This window comes from Molothrus aeneus, chromosome 26 (genome assembly GCF_037042795.1).
Source record: "Molothrus aeneus isolate 106 chromosome 26, BPBGC_Maene_1.0, whole genome shotgun sequence".
Classification (NCBI taxonomy): domain Eukaryota; kingdom Metazoa; phylum Chordata; class Aves; order Passeriformes; family Icteridae; genus Molothrus; species Molothrus aeneus.
Genome location: NC_089671.1, coordinates 4,172,698 through 4,199,107, shown reverse-complemented (window position 1 = coordinate 4,199,107; position 26,410 = coordinate 4,172,698). Strand labels below are relative to the sequence as shown.

Sequence of the window (26,410 nt, the reverse complement as noted above, 5' to 3'; positions counted from 1 at the left end):
AGGTTCAAGTAATAAGATGTGCCCTTTTAAAACGCTTTGTTTTCCCCAGCTGTGCAAAGGGAGGAGGTGGATGAATAATAATACAGAGAGTTTTGTTTGAAATTCACCAAAAGGCCAAGGGAAACAGTGCTTTTTCCTTTTCAAGCAAAATATTTAATTTGATTTGAGCTGAACCATCTGGGCACTCTGAATAGGAATGTAAATGACAGTTTTTAAGGAAACATTTTGAAAATGGCAATGTCCAGTGCTTTGGAATTTTAGAATCTGAAGGAACTTCTAAACAATCATTATTCAAACAATCAGTATTCAAATTTAAGGCAAATTCTCAGGAAAGTCTTGGTGTGACTGAAATCTCAGGAAATCTCTTTGCTTGGAAAAGTTTTGTTTGGAAAAACTTTATCCTTGCCCTGTAAGTGGTAGACAAGGCCTGCAATAACACTGCTGATAAACATTATATTCTGCATATAAACTGCATCTTGTCCTGCCCTTGGAGCAGTGTTACACTTGCATCTCTTGGGCTGCTGCTTGTAATTATCCTGGTGCTTTATCCTGTCGGCCGTTTCCATGTCACTGGCTCAGTTTTGCTACAGCTCCCTTTGATGGGGGCAGTCTGACCTTTGGTGGCTGCTGTTTGATTTGCTCTGGGTTCATGAGAATTTGTTGGCTGGGAGCAAAGGAGGTGCCCAATGGTGGAGGGATTATACAGGGACAGACCATGGTAGCACTGTCTGCTCGAGGCAGCTTTTCTGCTCCTGGATTAAAGTTCATGCTGTGCTGCTTGTCTGTCTCTCTAAGGCCTTGTCAAGTCCATGTGGGAAGCTGTTCTGTCTGCACTATTTCACTTTGTGCTGCTCAGGTCTCTTCTTGCCTCATTTCTCCTCCCTCTTTCCCCTTCCATTCAGGCGGCATCTTTCAGTCTTCCCCATTCAAGCTCTGTCTTTGCTCTCTGCCCTGTGTAAAAGTTCCATGCCCTCCCTACCATTCATCACCTCTTGCTCATTCACCTCCCTGCTTTCTTTTCCCCATTCATCTGGGCTTCCCCTCACCCAGGCTGGGCTGCCCTCTCCTCCTGCCCCTTCCACAGTCCTCCTTTTGTGTCTCTGCACTCCCTTCTCTGTGGCTATCCAAAGCTCAGCAGTCTGCAGTGTGCTCTGTGAGGATGCTCTTCTAGAAGTTGGCCCCAGCTGATGAGCAAATTAATCCTCAGTGGAAGCCTGGTGGGACTGTTGTGGGTGGATTTGTCTCTCTAGTTACCCTACAGGTGAGAAGATTTCTTTTCCCTCCACTTCCTGGAGATGCATCATGATGCATGAACAGGAAGAGCATTACAATTTCCTAACCTTCCTGTTCAGTCTGGTCTTTCTGTCTCTCCCTCCTGGCTTGTTTCCCCTTTGTTTGCAGCTCTCAGGTGACTCCTTGGGAGGTTGGTTGGATTTCCTCATTCCTGAGGAACGCCACATGAATTTTCTTAATTATGCTGGCTCTGTAATTATGGTTGTTGCCTGTGTCTTCTCTGTTTCCTTCTTTTAAATCATCTACTTGGAGGCTGTATCAGTTTTGTCAAGCCATCTCTGCTCTCCAATATGTGTTTTAAGTGCTCCCCAGGAAACAGAGCTTATGAATTGTATTATCCAGGCCTTGTTGTTTCTGGGTCTCAATGCAGCCACGACCCTGTGCTTGTGATGCAGACACAGGAAATATGGACCACAGCCTCTGCCAAAGATTTCCCAGCTTGCTGAGTAGCTGGTCCCCTGCAGCTCCCACAGTGCCAGCAGTGTGCAGACATCACCCCATGGTATTGAAGGAGCAGATCTCTGCTGCAGTGTGGCAGGAAAACAAAGTGGGAGGTCTGCTGGCCCATGGGTGCCCGTGGGGGGCTTCAGCTTTGCATGGTTAAACTGCATTCAAGTCAGTCTGGTCAAATAAAAGGGCAATATTAGAGCCTGGGAAGAGTGGATAGGCTTGGAGGAAGCAGGTGCTCTGAAAGCTTGTGTGCTCCCTGTGCCTGTGGGAAATCTGATCAACTCAGTAAAGGAGACAGAAATGAGGTGGAGACAGGCAAGGAGAGGGGCTCTGTGAGTGGCTGCAGGTTTGACAGGACGAGCTCTCTCTTGTGTGGGAGGCTGTGAAAGGACCATCCACTGCTGTCTCATGAGGCTAAAAGGAGTCCCTGATGCAGCCTGGCGGGGCCAGGCTCTGGGAGGACTTGTCAATTCTCTGAGAAGGACCCTTCCCCTGATAACTGTCTCAAAGTGGGATTTCAAACCCTGCTGTGCTTTGTTGTCAGGCTGGTGAGTGTGTAAAAGAGATTCCCCGTTCGTAGTGCTTGTGCCCTGCAGAGACATTGAACCTGGCAGGGCACATCAACCCCTGGCCAGCTCCAGGCCAGCCCTGCATCTTGTCACCTGCAGGCAGCAAAGCTTGGACTGGGAACCCGGCACAAACAGCACTTCTCCCTATGAAGTTAGTTGCATTCCTGTTGTGGAGTTTATTTAGTCATGATTTGCTTTAAAATGTCAGACTCATTTTCTTTCTGTTTGAAAACTTGTGACGGAGAGAACCCTGGAAACACTGTCCCTTGTATCCAGTAAGAGCATATAGGAATCCAAAATGCAGCTTGATTTTTCTGATTTGTGGTTTTGCAACTTTGGCACTTGGACAGATCTCTTCTACCCTTAAACCAAAGCACATTTGACATAGCAGACACTGGTAAAGTGCAAACACTGCAGAAATTACTATTGCAGTTCAATGCAGGGAACCTGCAGTCTGCGTGTCATCCAGGAATGATTTGGATACATCACCTAAGAAACAATTCAAACCACCACAACTTCCAGCAGTCTGGCTCCTTCCTGGAGCTGTAACTCCTGTGATCACCCTGGAAAGATGCAAGTCAGGATTTCTTGCTCTCAAGCACTTAAATGGTAGAAGTTAAAGAATAATGAATGCTCCAGCTCCAGGCTGCATTTGGAACCAGCCTGTCTGCAGTACCTTTGAGATGGTTATGTCGTTGCAGTGTAATGCCAGTGCCTACAAGACATTTCAAGGAATCATGTGATAGCTCTGTCTCCTCTTCACAAGGCTGACTTAAACTTCTGCTCCAGTTTCACTTGGAAAGCAGAGTTTCTTTGATAGCTTCTAGTCCCCATGACTGAGCAAAGCCAGTTGTGATACCAATAGGAGTTCAATAGCCCAGTCCATTTAGCAGGAGTTTTGCTCCATGGCTGTTGCTGTAACCAGGAGTGTGGTTTGAATTCCAGTACAGGTGGGTCATTTTGGCTACATGTGGGCTATGGCACTTGTTAGCTGGAGCTTTAAATTAATCTGTTTAGCTTGAGCTTTTCTGAACCCTCAGAACTTGCTGTCAGGTCAGAAGAGAACTGTTGGGATCATCTAGTCTCTCCTAATGTAGGCAAGATGGTTTTCTGGGTGATCTTCTGCTTCACCTCAGCCATACCTCATCTCCTAGGAGAACTTGCAATTTAATTTTAAAACTTCTGGTGAAGTTAGTGAGACATTTCTTTTGTTAATAATAAAAATAATCAACTTAAGCTGATCTAAGGCTGTCCAGTTTGACTTCTAGCCCCTAGATGTGATTATACCTTTGTCTTGGTGGAGACTCCTGTACTGCTAAATATCTGTTCCTGTGGACAGTGATCAAGTCATTGCTTAACCTTCCCTTTCATAAGGTAATGAAGTGAGCCTGTCAGTGCAGCCAGTCACACTGTACCTGTAAAAAGCGCCAAAGAGGTAATGTCACCTCATTTACAAACCTGCAGGTCACATTTCCTTTTTTGCAGGCAGTGTTACCTTGAGAGCACTGTCTATAACAAGCAAGGTTTTTTTTTCCCCTGCTGGGAATGGCTGCTGCTGAAGATGGCATTCCCCACCCTGTGCACTGGCTGGCATTCTTGGCTCCTGTCCAGATGGCTTTCTGTTTATTTTTAGTGTAATATATATTGTTTACAAGTACCAAAAGACCTTGCTCACACTTAGTAAGTTGCTGCTTTAACTCATCTATGAGCATGATAACAGACTTTTCCTCAATTTGCTCCAAAGTCACTAATGAGAATTCAGTAGGAGGAAGATGAATTCTCATGGGACCCCATTAGTGGCATTGCCACATGATGGTGGCTCTCTGGCTTAGATTTATTTTTTGAGACCTGTCAAATAGCCAGATTTCAGCATGTTGAATGTATGACAGCCTGAGTTTGTGTCACAGTAAATCCTCAGACTCAGGGTTGCCTGGTGATGTCAGATGCCCTGCAGAAATCAGTCATACCAGTGACCTTGGCTTATGATCTGTGCCCAGTTTGTGTTCTCATCCAGATAATATCAGCTGGGCATAATCTGTTTTCTATGGCCTGTTCTGACTGATATAAGACCAGTCCTCCTTCAAGTGTGTGTTACTCAGTATTTGTTCCTTTGCTGTGGGTTGCTGTTAGACCATCAGGACCTGCTGTATCCCATTAAATTCTTGCTGGGCAGTTTAGGGAGCAGGGTGTGTGCCTGTCACTGTGATTGCACAGGAGTTTGGGAGCCATGGTTGGAAGGGCTGTACTGCTGATTCAAAACTGGAAGAACGGGAGCAAGCAGATCTTGATGTTCTTCCAGTGTTCCCAGACTTGCAGAAAATCAGTATTTGTAATGACTTTTTAAAACCTTTTGGATGAAAGTTACCTTGACCTGCTGATTCAAAACTAACTTTAGCAGCTGCTGTGTAACATTCTCCAGAGTTACTGCTGGAACAGAAAGTGCATCATCATCATCATCATCATCATGTGATAGAGATAATTCATTGGGCTTTTGTCCACATAAAAAACAATAACATTTCAACTCCTCTGACTCTTTCACACTGATATCACCTATGCAACTTTTTCCAGATAATATCAGACCAAAAACCTGTTTTGAATGAGAAGACTCACAGACTCATATGCTAGACTGTACTAGCATAGATGCAGCTGTGACAGGAGACATTATCTATAGCAGTGAATTTTACAGAAATCTTATGTATCATTAGTTGACCCAGGGGTAAGCAGGGATTGACTGCAGGAGCTTGGTGTGAAATACAGCCTCCTCTGAACAGTTCTTCTCACTGTTGTGTGTCAATTTCTGGTTTGCTTTGGGTTGGTTTTTTTTTAGCTTTTTTTGTAGCAGTAGTGATTAGAGCCTGTCTGTCTCCCAGTTGTGAGATTGACTGTGCATGCTTATGTCTTCTGGTGAGTTATGTAATGCAAATCAATGCAGCATCTCACCCAGAGTGTGTTGCATTTTGGATCTGAATGAAATAACTTACATATTACATCCCCTCATCATGTAGAAGCCCTGAGAGATTTAATTAATATTAATAGAGAATTTTGAGATTTTCCAGTTAGATATGTCTAAAACCACCTAAACAGTAATTATGTGGTGGTGAATGAGAATATCACGTGTCTTATGATACTATGGATATTGCTGTTTTCAGCTTTTGATATTTAATGCCTTACACCATCCGGATGAAAAGTGGAGTTTATTTTATCTAGACGGCAGAACTCATTGCTTCAGGAGATTGTGGAGGCCTAAAAACTGGAGGAATTCAAAAGGGAGAGCAAGAGATTGGGCATTCGTACATTAAGAATGTTGGGGCCAGTGCTGACAAGCAGTTCTGCAAAGTTATAAACCCCTTGCCTCAGGATTTAAGAAAATATTTTAACTGTTCATGTGAGTTTGGTCACACCAATCACTAAGTGGTCTCTTGTTGGCTTCATCTTGTCCACAATCACAGGAATGAGAGCACCAGAGCTTGGGCTGGTGCTGTTGGATACGTGACTCACCTGTCTGGGTCACAGCCTGCCCCGGCTGTTACTGCAGCTGAGACAACTGCCCATGTAGGAATGTGCAGCATGGTCAGTGCTGGATCAAGATTAAAAAGAATATTTTCACCTAAAAAAACCTCACCTGTGACTTTTTAGAGTGCCTCAGCTTCTTTCCAGTAGCCTTAATGCACTGCCATAAATAATAAAACAGGAAGAAGCAGAGCTGGAGAAGGCTCAGTCTATAAACATGTCTCTTTGCATTAGGCCTTGTGGCGTAATGGAGGGCATCTCCTGCCACCCATACTGTCTCATTAATCATGTCATTATCTCCCTCACTTTCAGTGCTGCATCTCCTTCCCTCTCAGTGATGCTGGTAATGGAGCTTTTATTTACCCTGGCTTCTTTCTGGGAGCGGCTCTGGTTTCAAAGCCAGCACAGTGGTATATTTTGAATAATTTAGTTCTGGGTGGCTTGAACACTGTCTGTAATTCCCCAGCTGAGACTAGAGGCTTGTTTCTGGAGGTATTCTGCCAGGAGGCTGATTTGGAGAGAGGCAGAGGGATCGCTCAGAGTGGTGGGATGTCGAGGTGGCTGAGGACTGAAAACCCACTCAGTGGGTCTTGTGTGCACCTCTCAGCTCTGTCCTCTCTGTCTTAGCAAGGACTTGCAGCAAGAAAACCACAGGCAGAGGATGGATAAGGAAGAGAGTTGTGTTAAAAATGAGCATGGAGTCAGAAACATGAATTTGGGTATGTGGCTGAGCATGATAGGTTTCCCCTGCAAGCTGTGGGTCAGAAATTACTGGGGTCTCCAAGTGTAGGATTTGCTTGACCTATGGTGGCTATGGACCAGGTTATGCAGACCTCTGTAGAGTCAAGAAGTTCAGTGTGGTGTCCAGCTGTCACTGGCTTTGGGAAGTCTGATAGTTTTCTGCACCTGAAACCTCCCCAGGAGGCCATCTCTGTTCACAGGGACACTGTTGGCAATTGCCCTTTGCCATCCAGCCACACTCTGAGTTCTCCCCAGCCCTCACTGTGCTGGATCACAGAAACACAGGTGTGGTGTCTGTGCCCTGTAGATGGGGAAATCACACCACCACACAAGTCTGTGGGCTCACTCCAGCAATCTTGGCAATACCAAAAATCAAATCTGGCTCCTAGCCCTCTTTCCAGTCTGCCTCAGAACTGAGTAGGGGCACACTCCTGAGAGAATCTTTTGATTCTCTCATTCTTGTTGAATCTGTGCTTCTACTGTCTGTTTAGATGAAGTGCTTCTGCAGAAGGTAACAACAGATGGTAGTAATGTAGGTCCCTTCCTTGTCTTTATGCCTAAGACAGTAGGAGAAAAAAATTAAAACAGAAATGCCTCTATAGATTGGCCAACTAGCTCATGAACCTGGTCTTTCAGGCTATTCTGCTGTTCAGGGAAAAGAGAGAATCTTATACCAGCCCCATCTATCTCCACTTTGCCATGTGCTACATGCAGACATCCAAATCCAGGTGACAGGCCCTCTTCTCTGGGATGCCTCCTGGCCTAGGTGAGAGCTGAGCTGGGCAGCTCTGTGCTCTCACTGCATCTTTCCTGAGGAGCAGGTGTTTCTGGGAACACTGCTTGGTGAGGGACTATCCTCTGTGCTTAAAAGCAATCTGGCTTTTGAGAGCTGGGTGATGTTTCCAGCCCTCGGGTTCACCTCAGGTCAAAGCAATCTAACATGCCCTAAAAGTACTGCTGGACAGCCCTTAATCACTTTATATTGTCTGGGCAGTGGTGAGTAAATTCATTATTTACAGGGGAGGCGGGCGTGCGTCACTGGAGCCAGCACTAATGGTTTACCATGTGTGCTCAGGCAACTCAGATGAGGTGACTTTAAATGGTGGGAAGCTGGATTTCATGGATTTACATTTACCTCTGACTGGCCTTCCTCTCTGTTGGATCAGGATTTTTCACATGCACTTCTCTCCTTTAGAAGAGAGAGTGGGATCATTAAGTATTCCTAGACTGCAGAGACTGTGCCACCTGAGTTCCATCCAGCAAAGCTCAGAGTGGTTTCTGAAATCCTTGAAGATGAAAAGATGTTGCATGCAATTTCCACTTTCCAGTGGAAAAGGACCTACATGTAAATAAGAAACAGGCCAACTATTGAGAGCTTCTTTCTGGGGGGAAATGAATCAGGGGTTTCATTTCTATATAATAGGGAGGAGAAGCTGAAGCTCAGGGCAATTTCTTTGCAGAATCTCCTAGTCTGGAAGCAGAGCTGGGGTCAGTGCCAGGAGGCCTGACACTGCCAGGCCAGTCTCTCCCAAAAGTGAAGACACCACCGAACCTTAGAATGACTCAGATTTCAAGGAACTGGTCCAACTCAAGGCTAATTTCCAAATTAGATGAAGTTGCTTGGAGCCTTGCCCACTGGAAAGACAAGTGGGGCTTTGGTGATGTTGAGACAAAGCCCTTCAATGAGGAAACTATGGGTGGTAGCAAACTCTGTTCCTGCAATCCTAAAGGCAGCCAAGGATCCTGCTGTTGTGCCCAGTTCAGCTGTTGACTCTCCAGCTGCCCCCATGCCCCTGAGGGCTGTTAGCCATGGGGAGAGGAGCAGCTGGCTGCACTCTGAAATGTCTGAGCTTTCCCAAGATACTCATTGTCTGTCTGCAGCACCAGCCTCCACCCTACTTGCTCACTCAACCGTGGCTGATGTGTCTTTAATTAAAGAAGAGGAACAATTTGAGATTTCATTTTCCTTCCTCAACTGAATTTTCTATTTTCATCACATTTTGTGAGGTCCCCTCACCTTACTTTTATCTAGTGGTTTTGCTGTTAGTTTGTGGTGTGTCTTCTCTAATACAAGGAAGAAACAGGAGAAAAACAGATTGTTTTGGGCCAGGGAATTAAGATCCTGGGTCAGATGGCTGCTACGGTCATTAACATATTTACATTTTTGCTTAAGAGCCTGGTTGAGGATCAAGGGAGTTAAGGGTGATTGTCATTGAAATGCGGATGAAACCTTGCATGAAATTGCCGTTAGTGTCCCATTGTCTGGGGGCACGAGGGGGGGCAAACGGCTTCCTCGTCCCTGATCACTTGCCTGCCCGAGACCGTGGACAGGCAGAAGGAGCTGTGCTGAGGGAAGGCTCTGTGGTGCCTGTGCTGTGGGAGCTTTGCTCCCCGTGGGGCTGGAGCAGGCTCAGCACGGCCCTGCTGCTGCCTGCAGGCACTGCCTGTCCCCGGGTGAGACCCTGATGCTCGGCTGGGCTTGTGGGACAATTGGCCCCGGAGGAGATCGCCATGGATAAATGCATGAAGCGCCTAGCAAAGGTCAGTTTTCTCTTGTATAATTGATGGAGCTGAGTGTTTTGAGTCTGCTGTCACATGTTTTTGCACTGGTGCAGCGTCACCTGGACTGCTGTGTGTACTTTTGGGCATGATATTATGAAAAAGACATGAAACTGTTAAAAAGTGTCCAAAGGGGGCCATGAGGATGATGCAGGGTCTTGAGGGGAAGCCGTGTGAGGAGTGGCTGAGGTCACTTGGTTTGTTTGGCCTGGAGGAGACTGGGGAGAGACCTCACTGTGGTCTTCAACATCCACATGTGGGGCAGGTTCTGATCTCTTTGCTCTTATGACCAGCAACAGGAGTCAAGGAGACAGCTAGAGCTGAGTCAGGGATAGGTCTAGGTTGAATATCTAAGGGTGGTTGTGCACTGGAACAGGCTCCCAGGGCTGTGGTCACAGCACCAAGCCTGTCTGAGTTCAAGAAACGTTTGGACAACACTCCCGGGCACATGATGGGATTCTTGGGCTGTCCTGCATAGGGCCAGGAGCTGGATGGAGCATGGAGGACTCGATGATCCTAATGGGTCCATTCTAACTCAGCACATACTGTGATTCTATGATTTGCCTTGTGTAGGGACACAGGATATGCAGGACCTGCTCAACCTCTTGATTTTTGTGGATAGCTGTGATGTCAGAAACAGGGTTTGAAGCATTTTGAAGTATTGGTGTGGATTTTGAGTGGTGACAGATGAAATTTTTACATGCTTTTTATAGCGAAATGTTGTACAATTAAAAATTTGTTTAAACATAAATAAGAGGACTTCTTTACAGCTGGGGTTGACAGTAAAACATTCTGCTCCAGATTGTGGAGCCTGTGCCCTGCTCTGAGGTATTTCAGTTCAGATGTCAGTTGATCATTGTTCATCTCTTACTCTCACATTGCGCAGATGCACTGTTTTACTTCACACTTATTTCTAATTATTATCATTAACATGGTGCCAAAAATAATTATATATAATAACATGGAAGAGGAGAAGAGACTCGATAGCCAAATTACACTACAGAAAACACCAGCTACCTTCTGCCACTGCTTTGACTTTTGTGGAGCAAGCAGCAAGACTTCAGTGAGCTGAAGGAGGAATGCTGGTGCCTATTGGTGTGAGAAAGAAGCAGATTCACTTGTAGCCAGCAGACAGCTACAGCTTCAGCTGCGCCTTTGGAAGGCAGCAGCCAGTAACAACAACATCCTGAGTGACAGGATGTATCAGCTCCAGCACTAGTGAGCCTGAAATCATTAGTGTGTCCTTGTGGGCTGGGTTGAAGCTCTGAAGCCGTTGTGTAATTTCTGTTCTTCGTTACAAAATGCTTCTTTTTGGAAGGCTTGAAAGCAGAACAAAATCTGGGAAAAGTGGTTTGTGATCTCAGCAGCTCTTTTGTTCTCTGGAGGCCTGTGTGCTGCAGCTCTGTATCTCATCTGCCCTTTGAAGGAATAGCCATATTCCCTGGGGCTGCAGCCTTTGGTCTTCCTGCAAAGTCAGTGACCACACAGCATGGGGAGAGTCCCACACCTTGGGTGCTGACCCTGGCCCTCAATGTAGAGAAGTACTTAAGCCTTCAAGGAGCAAATGGTTTTATCCTAGACAAGCTAGGTTCTGGCATTTTAAATATCAAGACACAGTTAAAGTGGTGCAGTTAAGTAAGATGTTGGTTAGGTCAAATATTTTTGAGAAACAGGGATGAACAGAGCAGTATCTATGGGGCTGCAGGTCTTAGATCCATTCACTGAATGACTCATCTCACAGCTCCTACAAATTCCCCTTGAGAAAGGTCACCCCAGGTATTGTGCTAATAATACTTTATTTCCTGGGTATGTGTGTCTGGGATTGTGCACCACAAACAGGCTGGCCTGAGAGTCACAGCAAGAGCCAAAACTCATCAGAGCTGAGCCTGAGTGCAGAAGCCCTGACTTTTGGGGTTGGTTTTAGAGTTTGATCTGTTAACTCAAAGCATCAGAGTGGGCCAGAGTAGAGGAGCTAAACTTCTCCAGGGATTTATATTAAGCCTTTGTTTAACAGTAAACAGCTGATGAAATCCACCTTTGGCTCTGGGTGCCATCTGTCAGGGAGGTACATCCAGGCCACCTCACAAGGGCAGGACAACCTTTGGCAGAGAACAGGAGAGAGTGCCCAGCTCTGACTGTCCGCAGGTCACTTGGTTTATTTTGTTTTGTGTAATCCCCAGCAGCTTTTTCACAGAGGGGCTGCTGCTTTGACCAAAGGGAGATAGTCCTACTCCAGCAAGGAGCTGTGACCTCCCCTCCTCAGGTTAGACAGCTCCTCCTCAGCCAAGCAGCTGGGGAGAGCAGAGCAGTGGGGCAAAGGTGTTCAGGCCAGAAGGAGATGGAGCCAGATCCTCACACATGGGCGCTACAGCTTCTAAACAAGCAGCCCATGCCTGAGGCTGCTCTGTTTTATAGCTGTTCTGCTCAGCCCTGCTGCTGGCAGGCTGCATCCTCTGCCACATCCTCCTTCCTACCCCTCCCTTGCCAAGGCACTTCCCTCCACTGTGTCTGATCGAAGGCCCAGCGCCTGCTCAACTTTTGTTCTCCATTAGGAAAGAGTGAGGATTGATAGGACCTTTTTGGCTCTGCCAAGGCCTATTATGTCCCAAATGTTTCCATGAAAAGACTCCCTCCTGACCACCCTGCCCCCTGACAGCCATTCAATCCAGCCAACAAGCTTGATATCATTATCTACAAAAGGAGGCCAGTGAGCACCAGGGTCCTCACAGCCAAGTTTGGGAAATCAAAGGCAAAATCTCCCAGCAACAGAAAACTGGTAGAGATCAGACTGCACCAGGGCTAGTGCAGACTGGTCTGGCAGCTTGCAGCCACTCGTTTTCCAAGCACATCAGAAAGGTGCTCGGTGTGGTGCCAGCACTGCCTTTGTCAGGGCTGAGGCTGTGCCCTGTGAGCTGGCAGCCCCTCACAGAGTGCCCTAGAGGCCACTGGAGCAGTCATTAGTTTGGACAGCCTTGTAAAGGTGTCTCTTTTCATCAGTGGCATGTCTAGATTACCCACTTAGGCTCAGGGAAAACAGTGATGTTTTTGGTCAGAGTGGGATTCACTCCAGGTCTCACCTGGGACTTTCCTTCTAATGACTCTGGCTTACATTCTCAAAATGGTGTGTGGCTGCTTTGTCACTTTTAGTTTGACATGGTGTTCATCTGCTTTGCTTCCTGTCCAAAGATTTTCTTTCCCAACTGTCTTAAAATAGCTCTTCAGCAGTGAAAGCACTTACCATAGTGAAGGCATCTGTAGAGATGATCTGGAAAGGTGACTGTCAGAAACACTGAGCATGGAAGGGGCTTGAGGAGGGGTGGCATATTCCTGTTGTGCAATTGTGTTAGGAAATAGTGGAGTAAAACTGTTTTCAGTGCATTTTATCTCACACACTGCATCTCTGGTTTGCTTGATGTTCCACATAGAAAGAGATATAAAAAATAGACAAGAGAAATGATGATGCAGAGGGCAGGAAGGTGAAGGGAGCTGATGTAGCTGAAGCTTGGGTGGATGATGATGCCTGGACTCACCCCTCTCTGCAGCAGGGTGCTTTCCAGTCCCTGGGTGATTGCAGGGCAGTGTCACCAAAGCCTAGAGCAGCCCCTGGGTCCCTGTGGGTTTGCAGTGGGTGATGAATGCACAGGAGGACAGAGCTGTGTGTAATGTGGGGTTGTTAATTGTGGCACTCTCCTCTCCTCTCCCAGTTTGATCCTGACAACACTGGCTACATCAGCACGGAGAAGTTCCGCTCCCTCCTCCAGAGGCACGGCTCAGAGCTGGACCCCCACAAACTGGAGGTCCTGCTAGCCCTGGCAGACAGCAACTCTGAGGGGAGGATCTGCTACCAGGACTTCGTCAACCTGGTGAGTGCTCTGGCTGGTAGGGCCTGTCAGTCCTTGGCTCTGCTTAAAACATGGGCTGTTGAGGCACAGTGTCTCTTTCCCTCCCTTTATTAACACCAGTGTTTGCTGCATCATATTCTGCATGGACTTGCTTCAGCAAGAGTCAAATTGCTTCTGATTTTTCCAGGGAAACAAATTTGCATGGGAAGGAACTGTGGGAACTGTAGTAATATCATGAAGGAATGGCTGCTGCTACTTTGGAAGTTTTTGCTCTCAGTATCATTTGCTAGCTGCTATAATGAGCCATTTGTTTGCAAGCAGAGGTCTGTCAGTCTGGATGTCTCCTGTTTTATCTAGAGATTTCACCACTTCCAGACAAAAATATGTAGCTAACGTGTTGACATGCTGGGTGGAGTCATATTGCACTGCTGTAGGCATCAACAGCAACAGGGATAAATTGTTTCTAGGTCACATTCATTTTATGCCAGGTGAGGTGTCTCAGAGTGCATGAGTCATGATCTGGATGCCTCTCTATCTCTACTAATGAGTCAATTAGTGAAGGGATTGCTCTGTTTCTTGTCAAGGCAGTTTGTTGAGTCAACACAATTGCAGACATGTGTTGTCAGGTGCCCAGGATGGCTTAGAAATGTTGTTTGCAATGTATCTTGGACACTGGCCATTCAGAGGCTTTGCCTTGTTCTTACTCTGTCATTGAACACCTGAATCCCAGATTTAGTGCAATATTAATATAAGCCTGGGTGACAGAGTCAAAGAGGAATGGAAGTTGGTGACATCTCTGAGGTTTCTGTGGCAAGCTGGGTGTGTCCTTGTTGCTGAGCACAGTAATTTGTATCTCTGTGTGTTCTGCAGACAACGAGGGATTTGATCCCTTCATTTGTCACGGTCACTCATGCACATGTTCTTGGTTTAGAAAGAGTCTTGCATATGTCCTGTTTTCACATTTATCAGAGAAGTATGATAACATGGCCCAGCTATCAAGGACCCAGGTCATGACCTCCATCAGGCTGTGGGCAGTGTCAAGGTGAAGTGACTTTATTGGAATGACATAAACCTGCTGTATCTAACCAGGCAGTCTTGTAAGCCCCTTGCCCATGCCTAGGGACACAGTAGAATAAATGCAGCAACTCTTAAACAGATTACACAGTGTGAGGTTTTCCTCAGCTCCAGCATAACAAACAGTGTGGTCCTCAGTGCTCAGCAGAGTATTTATAGTAACAGCTGCTTGTTCCACAGTTGGGGATATTCAAAGTACTGTGCAAGCATTCACTAATTGGGCTGCACAACACTTAGGTAGCAGGAAGAGGCATCATCGAATTTCTTTTACAGAAATGATGGCCTAGGGCCAGCCAACACATTGGCAACAGGCTCAGGAATAGAACTGGGCTTTTTTCTCTCTCCTTGCTCCACAGGGCTCAGGAGCAGCACACACTAATGAGAGGTAGGTGGGAGCTGAAATGCTTGGACATTCTCCTCCTTTGGGAATAGGTGGCTGTGCCAGCTCACACCCAGGTGATGTGGTTTTTGCAAAACAGCAAATTTCTTTCACTACTATTGAATGACTCCTATAAAGAAGCCATTGATTTTCCTGTCACCAGCCCCTCTATCCTCGTCTGCATTTTTTGCACTTTCTAATCAATAGGCAATGCAAATGCCAAAACATTAAACTACTTACAAATGACATCTCTTTTCTCACTTCTCCTCTAGTTTCTATTGATTTCCAGCATCCAAACTTTTTTTTAGGGCTCCTTCTGAACTTTCTTTTGAACTTCCTGATGGAAAGAAGCAGCACAGTTGATACAGAATCACTGTGAAATTAGGGATTTCCTTCACCTCCTAGCTGTCAACCCTCGGTGTGATGGTGTTTAGGTGCATGTTTGTGCTTGATGATCATTAGCCCTCTCTGCTTTATGCTCAGGTTAATTTGTCTGTTTCAGTAGCTTAGCAAGAACTGATCTGCTGCCAAAAACGATGTTGCTGGGTGTGGGGATGGAAAGGCTGACCTTTTACTAAACCAGAAGCTTTACAAGCAAGGCTCTGTAATGTATGGTTTTCCTTTTCTCCAGCATCATTATGAGCAGCAAGATCTCTGCCTGCTCTCTCAGGCACTGTGATCCCCAGCTAAAGGACTGCTATTGAGCAAAGCTTTGTTATCCTCTGATGTCCAAAATGTTTTGTGAACTTCTAGATACATCAAAAATGTAATTATAGGACTTCTCACCTTAATAGCAACATCCACACGTATGCCTGCTCTCAGCAAAGCAACTTAAATTTATGAAATTGATAAGTTTTAAAATATGAGACTAGATGCCAGAAAGCACTTAGGAAATAAATTGAGAAATGAATAAATTCAAGGAAGATGAAAACTCCTGGTGTGATCTGCAAACAGAAAAGGCTCAAAAAGATAAGATAGGCAGCTCATTGGAAATTACTTCTGTGTGTATGAAATTCAGCTCATGTAGTTGTAAAACACAATGCTGCAATCATATCCATTTCTGTTTCTGCACTGTGGTTTGTAGTAATGGCAGAAAGCAGTTTCAGATGGGATTTCTTATGCTGTGTCTGAGACAGTGCAGAGTAACAAAAGTGTTTCCTGTACAAGTGGAGACATCTTGTGCATCTCTGCTCTCTGGTTGCTTTGCAGCATTGTGGAAAGAGATGCACAGAGAAAATTCTGGCTGTGAACAGCATGGGCCACAGGAGGAGATAGTGAATCAAGGTGTTTAACTAACTTTGCTACTTTCAGAGAAGAGACAAGCCAGGAGTTAATTATACTTGAGATATTATTTGCTGGGATTCTTGCTGAACAGCAGTTGCTGTTGGCAGACCTGGATTACTTCACATAATATCCTGTGAGCTGTAATAGAGCTTTTGCAGTAAGTAGTAAGCTCTAAGACAGAGTTCATGTGACTTGGGAAAAACAAAACACTGCTGCTTCCAACAGAAATGTTTAGCTGTGGCTTTGTAGTAACTTGAAGTCGATGTAATATCTCAGTAATGAGCAAAATATTTTAATTAAATGCACATCCTTTATTTTCCAGATCAAGAATCACTACCTGCTTTGCTTTCCCTGGCCTTGCTGGCTTCTAGGGACAGGCTAATTCTACCTCATTTTTAGCGTGAACAGCGCACATTTTTGAAGCACTGTGTAACAATGTTATTTGGACCACAATGTTAGTCTTGTCCTGCAAGCAATGTTCTTTCAAGTAACCTTGCAATTTGAAAGTGTTTTACCTTTTCTATTGGAAGTGCTGGAAGGCCTAAGCCTGGCACATTTAATAGGAATCAGGCAAAACCTTGAGCAGGGATAATTTATTTTGTCTCTCCTGCGTCTTTCTTTGAATCCCTTGAGTAAACCACTGCTCGGTCAACCAGATCAGAATGTTGGTATTTGGTATTCAGGTTTTTTTCCCTTTGATACTGTTTGGGAAAGTGCTACCTGGTTGGCTCAGAGGATGTGAACATCTGTGACAGATGAACTTAATGCTGAGATATGCATTTTGGGGAAAGCTGTCTCTACCCACATTAGCATTTTGTAGAAGTGTGGGCAGAGGGAAGGAAATAAATGTGAATCTTGAAAGCAAAATTGATTGGAGAGGTTGCATTTGTAAGTAAAGTGGGTTATAAAACTGGAGCTGGCAGAGGCTTTTAAAAAGCTTGTGCTAACTTCTGATTTAATGTTCTGTGTCTTGGAGGATCAGAGCTGGAGAGCTGAATGCATTGCCTGTCACAGAGCTGCCTGTGTTAAAAATAGCTTGAGACCAGTCTCAAAGATGCCAGTAGGTAATCGGCAGAAATCCGTGTTTTCCAAACCTTCTGAGTGAGGCTGAATAAAACCATAAAAGGGGTACTGTGCCCCACACAAGCCCTGAAATTGGAGATGGGGGAAATACTACATGACTTGGCTATTGATTATCTGAGGTAGCCACAGTACTACAGGTATCCAAGGAAGACAGAGAAATTGGTCTGCCAGTGGGGATGGACAACTTCCTTTGCAAGCTGCAGATTATCCCAGAGTAATTTTGGAGTGCCATGTGTGCTAAACAAAGGCAGGGCTTTGTACTTCATCAAAGTTTGTCACTGTTCTACTCTTGCCATCCTAAATGTTGACATTTTCAGTGTTGAAGACAGGTTCAGATCTAAGTAGGAAAAAATGTTCCATTTGCATAGAGGTATCAAACCCAGCTCTTGAGCAGAGCTCCAGCCCTAAGCCTTGGTTTGTTTTGGTAGGGTGATGCCAAAGGACAGAGATGGCACCACCTGGGTACCAGTCAGCTCAGCCTGGCTCTTCTGCAAGCGAAATTTCTTTCTCTCTGCAGAACACCATTTTGCAGGCAGGAAGGACTAAGGGAATGTGTTGTTCCCCACTGCTATCTTCTCTCTCCACATACTGTTTGTTGTACCCATCTGCTTGCAGCTTTAATATCACACTCATTAAAGAAGTCCTAGATCAATTGCATGAAGAGAAGTGGGGTGAGCTGCCCTGGGCTCCTGGAGCCATGATTATGTGCAGGCCAACAATGGGCCAAGTGTTCTTTCAGCTGATGATTAAATACTTGACTCATAAATACCAATATTATGTAATTCCAAAATCCAGTCAGCAAATTGTGACCATATGCGAGACTCTGTTTGGGAAGATTTGAGTCTTCCAAAGTCAGTCTGAGGAACAAAATAGACTTCTCATCAAGAATTGGTGAGAGCAGCAATACTGATTTAATCCTCTGCCTCTCCTCATGCCCATCTCCTCCTAGCTTGATCCAAAGACCATGTGAGTAGGGCCAGGATTGCCGTGTTTGCTTGAGCCCTGGCAGTCAGCTGTGCTGTCTCTTTGGAGATCATCTCCTCTTGGTGCTGTGGGCAATGCATGCAGGTGGGGACCAGCAGGATGCCTCCTTCCTGAGAGGTCTGATTTAAACAAGGACTCAGTACATACACTCATCCACATCTTGAGGGATTGTGGGGGCTTTTCAGCACATCTGACACACTCCTGACACTGTGTCCCTGCCTTATTGGGGTGTAAAACCATGCCAAGACTGCAGCATGTAGAGGGAACCTGGACCTTCTCTCCATGTCCTTTGCTCTAAAGAGGGTCTGGCAAATGTTTTCCTGTCCCTTCCATGTTAGCTTCTGTGTGGGCTGTGAAATGTCCTGTGATTTATCTTCGTCTCTGGAAAAAGGAAGGCAGAGCTTTCTGCTGAACAGTAGTCCAGTTTCCCATCCTCACGAGAGCCAGTGGAGGCTTTGGTCATCTGAACTGTGACTTACCGTGATCCTGCAATATTTTGCTCGTAAATCTAAGAAGACCTTTCCCTGTTTTGTTTTTAGTATATTGAGGAACATCTTCAGAAATGTCATGGTGATGAATTTGCAGTGCCCTGGCTGTTTTCTGGGCTCCATGGGCAGCACAAGCATTATTGCAGAGAAGACACTGGACTGATGGGGCTGTGCTGAGTTCAGATGACTGAACTGAGCCAGTTCCTTGTAACAGTAACAAACGAGTTCAGGGTGCCTCCTTAGGATCCTCTGCTCAACAGATGCAAAGAAATCTTTGATATGATCCTAACCATGGACAGAGCAGCCTTTGGAGTTTCCTGCCCATCTCCCTTGGCAATCTCTGCACTGATGAGGTGATCATCTGCTGAGGGTGGCCAGCACTTCTTGATGCTGAAATGATGATTTTCCTTGACTCTGGAAATTATTATCTTTTCCACTGAAGTGCTGCAACAGGGAAAAGCACTGAGTGTTTTGTGGTAGGCAGGAAATCCCATTTATCACTGTAATTGGAATAAGCAGATCAGCAGCTCCAGTCAACTGTCTGGCGTCTTCAGGCAATTTTATAGTTTCAGTCTGAATTTATTCCTGTCCATAAGAGGGGCAAAGCCAGAGAGAAAAGAATGAACTTTGTAAGAGAGCACATGCAGAACATCTCTAAAAGGCTGTTCTGAACTAACCTGGAATTAAGCTTTCTTCTGTGGACACAGAGAGGTCATTAAGTGGCTAAAAGTATCTTCGAAACAGAGGTACATCTCTTACCTAGCAAAAGGCATTTCACACATGCTAAGGAAAGCCTTGTACCTGTTGGATGTTTCTCTATGAAAATATTATCCTTCAGTATGAACAGGCTTTCTTAATGCAACAGAGGACCACAACAATTTTTCCCCCCTCATCTTCCCCAGTTTTAGATACAGGCCTTTGGATGATAGACATGAGAAGACTGAGAGAGAGACCTTGTGAACATTTTTTTTCCTTCTTTGTTTTTCTGCTTTTTTTACAAGAAATGTTCTTTTTTTTAAAGTGTTTTCTAAATCAACAAAGGAAAGAGAGAGCAAAGGAGAAATACCACAATGGGGAGAGTTGTTAGGGTAAAACATCTCGCTGAAACAACTCAAAGAGAACAACAACAACAAATTTTTCTTCAGTTTTAAAAAAAGTATAAGAACATCAACTGATGGTCAGTGCTCCTCTGTGTTGGAGGGACAGGCTACAAATGAATGCTAAGGAGGGATGGGCAGAGCAGGTCGCAGTGCCATCACCTCAGATGGCCCCTTGCCTTCCTCCAGTGATTAACAGGAGGTGGCTCCCTGCAGTGATTACTGTATTTAAGCAGCTTGGTCCAGCTTGGAGCAATTCCCTAACTGCCTGGGCACTGAGAACACAAGCTCTGGGCTTTGCTGGCTTTGGGATATCAGCTGAAACCAGCATGATCCAAGACAACTGCTGCTGAGTGTCTTCTCTCCCTTGGTTCTGGGAGGCTGGATGTGCTGGTGGTTTGAGAGCAGTTAGCAGCTCTGTCAGAAGAAGGACCAGGCTGTCATGTTTGCTTTGCTGCCTGTTACAGTGGAAGGTCCCCCTGCTGCAGCCTGTGTGCACAGTGAGCCTTTGGAGCTCCCTGCCAAAGATTCAGCCAGTACAGACAGTGGCTCTAATGCAGCAGGTTTGTTTGACATCAGGGCTAATTAACAATTATACAAATCTTGGAGTAAGCTCTTTCAGACCTGGTTTGTTCCTCCACCCCCAGAAGGCTAAGCATAAAATTCCATCTGCCTAATTTGCAAATGCAATTGCTTTAATTATGCATCCAAACTGGTAAAGTGTATACTCAGAAAGATAGCTAAATTTATGCATGTAAGGTGATAATGCATATACAAATTAGCTGTAAGCCTGTGCCATCTCAGAGCCTGCCCCCACTGAGGATAATTTATAAAAGAAGCCTTGTAAAGACTTGCAGGCTTACAGGAGCTAAGACAGCTTGTACAGGCGATTAATTTGTTGTTTGTTGCTGTTGCTCAGGCAGTTTTGTTTTACACAAAGAGATCATTTTCTTTGCCCAGAGCTAACTCCTGCCCCAAGGGTTAGATGTGCTGTGAAAAAGCCTGCTGCTACATTTTTGAGAAATTTCCTGCCCTGAGACTGCAGGGAAGTTTGATAGAGCAGGAGGAGCAGAGGAAAGGAGGGCACAGGAATATGGATTGTGATAACTGATGGTGAAGAAAGTGCATGGAAGGCTGGAGAATGGGCCATAGAGCTCAGCCAGGTGCATCAGCAGCCTCCACTCTGCCTTGCCAGATTTCTGCCCTGACCTCATTTGTTGACATCATAATGGTAGACTGTGGTACTCGTTTTCCTTGCACCCCAAGTTTTCAGTGCACCCTGTCATTGTCCCAAGACTTGGTTCCTAAAGCTCAGCCTGGTGGTGCTTTCCTGCCTGCCTGGATCTGGTGCTGCCAAACTGGCACTATTCTCCCTGATGACTGTGCCAGGCCTTGCTTTGTACTCACGGTTTCTTCTGTTCCCTTTTACCAGATGAGCAACAAAAGGTCGAACAGTTTCCGCCAGGCCATCCTGCAGGGGAACAGGAGGCTGTGCAGCAAGGCCCTGCTGGAGGAGACAGGGCTGAGCCTCTCGCAGAGGCTGATCCGGCACGTGGCCTACGAGACCCTCCCGCGGGAGATCGACCGCAAGTGGTACTATGACAGCTACACCTGCTGCCCCCCGCCCTGGTTCATGATCACCATCACCATTGTGGAGGCAAGTACCTCCCTGGGAGCCTCCCCACACTGCCAGAGGCTCTGCTGGGACACAGTCAGGGTTGGACAGGTGGAGCCATGATATTTTCTGAAAAATCCTTTCCTGAGGATTTTTTCTCCTGAGAAGCTGAGAGGCCTCAGGAACAAAATGTAAACAATGATTATCTGCTGCTATAGAATACAACAAGTAAATCAGTAATTAGTCTCATGTGGTTGTTTCTAATTAATAGCCAATCACAGTCCAGCTGTCCCGACTGTCTCGGTCAGTCACAAGCCTTTGTTATCATTCTTTTTCTATTCTTAGCCAGCCTTCTGCTGAAATCCTTTCTTCTGTTCTTTTAATATAGTTTTAGTATAATATATATCATAAAATAATAAATCAAGCCTTCTGAAACATGGAGTCAACATTTTCGTCTCTTCCCTCATCCTAAGACCCCTGCAAACACCACCACAGAGAGGGACTTGTTCAGACCTGGACAAGGACAGACATGAAGCTGGTGGCATTTTGGTTGCCTGTTGGAGTGTGTTTAAGTGGACACTGTGATCCTGTCACTGGAACAATCTGTATATGGGACTACACAGTTTGGGAAATGAGAGCAAAACTGTTTGAGGTGTGAAAACAGGACAGTTCTAGAGAAATGGATCAGTCAATGGAATTAGAAATTTCTGTACAGCTACCTCTGTTCTGTGAGTGGAGAGAAAAAGGAGGGGAGAGAACCTCTGGGTTAAATATTCTGACCTGCTCATGTGTTGCCCAAATGAGATCTTTGCACATTTGCTGAGTAATGTGCTCAAGTAAATACAGAGTAGGATATGACACTGATAGTAGGGTGCTGACTGGGAGCAGGTTCCTCTGACTCAGGGGCTGGTGTGTTACAAATACAGTTACATGTGTTCAATACAGTTAAATGTGTTGCAGGTTCCTCAAAACAGGGAATTTCATGCTGTGTGAAGCTGTCAAATGGGAGAAAAGTTCTTTATATATTACTTTTTCTCCATTATTTTAGCTAAAAGGTACTTGTTGGTGAGAAAAGGCATTTGGTAACCAATGAATCTCTCTGCTCTTCTAGGTTGCCTTTTTTCTTTACAATGGAGTGGTCTTAGACAGATTTGTGCTGCAAGTCAGCCACCCCTTGTACCTGAAGAATGCATTACTGTACCATCCCCAGCTTCGGGCCCAGGCTTGGAGGTACCTAACCTACATATTCATGCATGCAGGGTGAGTACTTACAACAGTTCAGGTTCCCCAGAGAGATAGAGGAAGTGACAGAATCAGCTCAGAATTAAATTTTAAAAGCTCAATTATAAATTGTGTGTAAAAATCTGAAGATGTTGTGGGCTGGTGGGCAATGAAGTGCAAACCTTCACAGCTCTCTGAAGGGACGAGGCAATAAAAGGAACTTAACAGATGCTGCTCTTCTCCCCAGCAGTGTTGGGACCACACTTTCTTCTTACTGTGCACTTCCTAAAACCAGGTCAAAGCCCAGTGTTCCACTAAAGGAGCTGTGCAGGTGGTAGGACAAGTCTGAAAAGATGCTGGACTGGTATTTAAAAATACAGGATGTTGGAAAAGTCAGTTAAATTCCTGTGCCTGGGCCCTGTCATCACTCAGTCCCTTCTGTAGGGACTGAGCTAATGCCTAGAAGGCTGTGTCAAGCCTGAACTCCATTTTGTACACACTGGGCAAACTGAGTATTCCTGAAGAGTTGACAGTCTCGAGTGACCAGATGGACACAGAATGGTGTCCACGCAAAATGAAGGTGCACAATAAAATGAATCCTCCTTCATCCCATGGGAGGTATGTAGCAGACTTAGGAAGAATATACAAGGTGTGGGGATTCTAACTTTGTTCTTCTCAGCTGTGCTAGTCCTCACAAAATTTAAATAGACTTAATTGTGTGATGTTTGTGATGCCATGGTGATGAGCAAGTGTCACTGGAAAGTTCATCCCTGTACAAAACATTCTACCCCCTCTGAGCAGTTTCTCAGATTATTATCTTCACACATTCCTGGCAGATAATTGCAATTTTCTTTAATTCTGTCATTGAAAAATGACAGCAGCAAGCCTTTCAGCAGTAGTGTAGAGTTTGAAACTGCATAAGGACTCTTTGTTCTTAAATAGAAAGCCTATATTTCCATCAGTCAATGTTCTTCTATGAAAGGCCAGAAAGATCAAGAGATGTGCCTTTTTTCCACATCTCTGATGGAAGACATGCTGATGTCTCTTCCCTGCCATGGAATAACTTCCTTGGTGTGTAATTACCCTGGAGCACAAAATGTGCCCCAGATCCCTGGATAAAAACAGACTCCACCCAAGGGAAGAGTAGGGAAAAGGTTTTAGAAGAAACTTTGAATGTGACAGCCTCTCTCCTCTGCATGCTGAATCCCTCCAAAGAGCCCATATTACATAGACTTCATCCTGCACGTGGGGACTGCTGGGCTTAGACATGAGGCTAAGGTTACATGAAATGCGAAGTGGAAATTTCCATCACTGAAAATATGGGGAAAACTGGGCTTGTAAAAGAAAGAAACACTCGATTTTAACTAATGTTAGTTAATTTGTATTTGGGCTTTCTTTTGATGGTGGTGGTGTTTTACCATATTGCTTCTATAACTACAGATTGCTCTAGGATACATTGGAGGAGAAACACCTGCACAAGGACAATTTCCCAGCATTAAATGCCTTTCTGTGGCATGCTTTCCTAACCTGTGCCAGGTCACCCTCGTAGCAGGCAGTTCCCTGGCATTCTTCACACTCACTGGCCAAAAAATCCCACAGGTTTATTTCACCTCTGGCTGACTCAGAGTGGAACAGTGGAAGGTGGTGAGCAGGGGACTCGTCATGATGGATTCCAACTCCTTTAGCTCCACAGCCTTTAAAACAATGGAGAGTCCCACTGGAACAATAAACCTTGTGATTTATCTGCAGTATCTGGAGTTAAGCTAAATGTTCCTTTATTTCTAACTTCTCTGTATTAAGCTCCTTTCTTGTGAGGAAAACAGATAAATCTTGGAAAGGTAATATTGTCTTTTAGTGGACGCCCATCATTCTCCTCTCATTTTCGAATGAGAGGATAACACAATGCCATGGGTCTATTGTTACCCTGCTTCCAGCTGAGACTTTTAAATGGTAATGTGGACTGCTCCTTAATTTAGTGCACTCAGTCTTTTTTTGAAGAGCAAGTGGCAGCCGGAAGGTGTTTGAGAAGGCAGCAGTTGCTAAGGCTTGGCTGGCTGTGCCTCTAGAAAGATTCCAAAAATGTACAGGCTGTGTGTTGGTTCTGATGGAGGGAGCTTTGTCAAGGGCTGAAAAGGCAAAGTTGTAAATTCTGCCCTTCTGTTTTCATGGAAAGCAGACGTTGATAATCTGAAGCCCACACATTTGTATCACTGCCATAACTAATGACTTGCATTGATGCTCAGTCCCATTTGTTTGGTCCCGGGGAAGGAGAAAGTCCTTAATAAATCAATGAAATTGTCATTTCAAGAATGACACATTCAGCACTGGCAAAGGGTAATTATATTTTATGGGTACTTATTGACTCTGGTGCCTTCAAAGCTCTTAGCATGATGTGGAAGAGAAGTGAATGGGATTGCTCCTGGGAAGTCTTTTAAGAACAGCTGTGAATCAGAGCAGTCACTTCAGAGTCCAGGATAAACTTTGCTGAACTCTTACAAAAGCTTTCTTTGAAAAATAAGACCCAGTGCTTTGTGTGGAAATGTCAGGTGCCACCTCATGATGTTGACTGTGTGCCAGCCAAAGCCTCTTCCCTCCCCTCTGTGAAAGGGCACTTGGATGTTTGGACTCATCTCAGTGATCTCATTTTGACCTTTGTTGGTTGTTCCTAATTTAATTCCCAGCGTTCTGTGAGCATGTGGGATCAGAGTGAGTGCTAACCATGCCCAGTGGCTTCAAAGGGCTTGAGGAAGGTAATGTAAGAACTCAGTTACAGGAGCAGGTTCCCATGATGAAAAATTGCAGTCCTGAGTGTATTGTGCAGGAGGGAAATTCATCTTTGGAGAGAAATTCAATGGAAATAAACTTATTAAGATATCAGGAGAGGATTGTTCTCTGCAGTATCATTTCTAGCACTTTTTTTGCAGTCCAACTTTAAATTCTCATTTGTGAGACTGTTCTGTCATTACTGAATCTCACCATCAGTGTTTTTCTCTGCTGTGTATGGGAAATTGCTATGGTAACATGAAAAAGATCAAAACAGTGGAAATGCATATAACTTAATCCAAAGTTTGCTAGTGCCTGCCTGTGAGCAACCTTTTTCTTGTATAAAATAGGATGTATATTTCCAAGACATTAGGTACTTTGCTCTCTTTTCCCCAAAAGATGCTGGCCTCCTGCATTAAGGGTACCACTGTGTCATTTAGGTCCATCTGTTTTGTAAGCAGGTTCTCTTCATACAAAAAGCAGGATACCCTTGGCTCCAGTGGGATGTCATCATTCAGTAGGACCTAGTCCTGTGAGCCCAGGGTAAATCTCAGACACTAGCAGAGTGTTGAGGATCCTGCTCAGGGCTTGGTGCTGGTGTTACCTCACTGGAAGACCCTACAGATGAATGTCTGTACAGAGCTTTGAAAAGTGGCAGGTCAGGTTTGTTAAGTAATATTGATTGAAGCAACAGAGAACTTGAATTGAAGCTGTTGATTCAGCTCAGGGGAGATCTGCTGCACTGGAGTCTCTACCCAATATACACATCTGAGCTGTCACTCTGCCTGCAGGCTGCAAGTGGTCCTGCACTGTGTGGTAGTGGGGCTTGCTGCAAGAGTTCTCTCAGCCCAGCTTTTTCCTGTGTGTTCAACAGGAGTTTTGGAGTTTTGCTATTGGCTGTAATGGGAACAAGGGTGGGTGAAGAGCGAGCATCAGTGAGTACACCTGGGCACCTCAGCAGAGATCAAAATGCCCTCTGCTTCCCATTCTGACCATTGAAGTAGGCACAGCAGAAAAGGGTGAGGGTGAGACACCCATGCTGTAAAGCAGCATTACAGCACCAGGAATTGGCAGTTCTCCTGGAACTTCTACATTCACCTCATTCTTAACAACCATTCCCCATCATGGCAGTGTGGTGTGTGCAGGGAAAAGTGGAATCATTAGGAGGGGAGAAGAAAGGAGCAGGTCAAATTTCTGGCTTCTGTTCCAGGCTCTGCTGCCATCTTGCTGCTTTTTTTTTTTTTTTTTGACAAGTCATTTAACTTTTTCAAGCAAAGGAAAAGGGAAAAAAAGTCTGACTAAGAACCAAACATTGTACGAGATTTTTAGCTGAAAGGACCTGCATGGATATGGAAAAGATAAAAGCAGCAAGGAGGGAAGAAACTCTGGGTCTGATTTTTTCTGGAATCACTGTTTTTCCCAGTGTTAGTCTACTTATGTGAATTGGGTGCTATTTGA

At 45.1% G+C, this 26,410-nt stretch overlaps 1 protein-coding gene across 1 annotated transcript in view; it reads left to right on the top strand.

Moving 5' to 3' along the window:
- The window catches only part of RHBDL3 (rhomboid like 3), a 61,176-nt gene that overhangs the window by 23,703 nt on the left and 11,063 nt on the right, over positions 1–26,410 (top strand). The window contains exons 3-5 of the mRNA XM_066565898.1: positions 12,827–12,985; positions 20,786–21,010; positions 22,080–22,228. Of these exons, the coding sequence (XP_066421995.1) occupies positions 12,827–12,985; positions 20,786–21,010; positions 22,080–22,228 (533 nt within the window). The remainder of the gene's footprint in view (positions 1–12,826; positions 12,986–20,785; positions 21,011–22,079; positions 22,229–26,410) is intronic.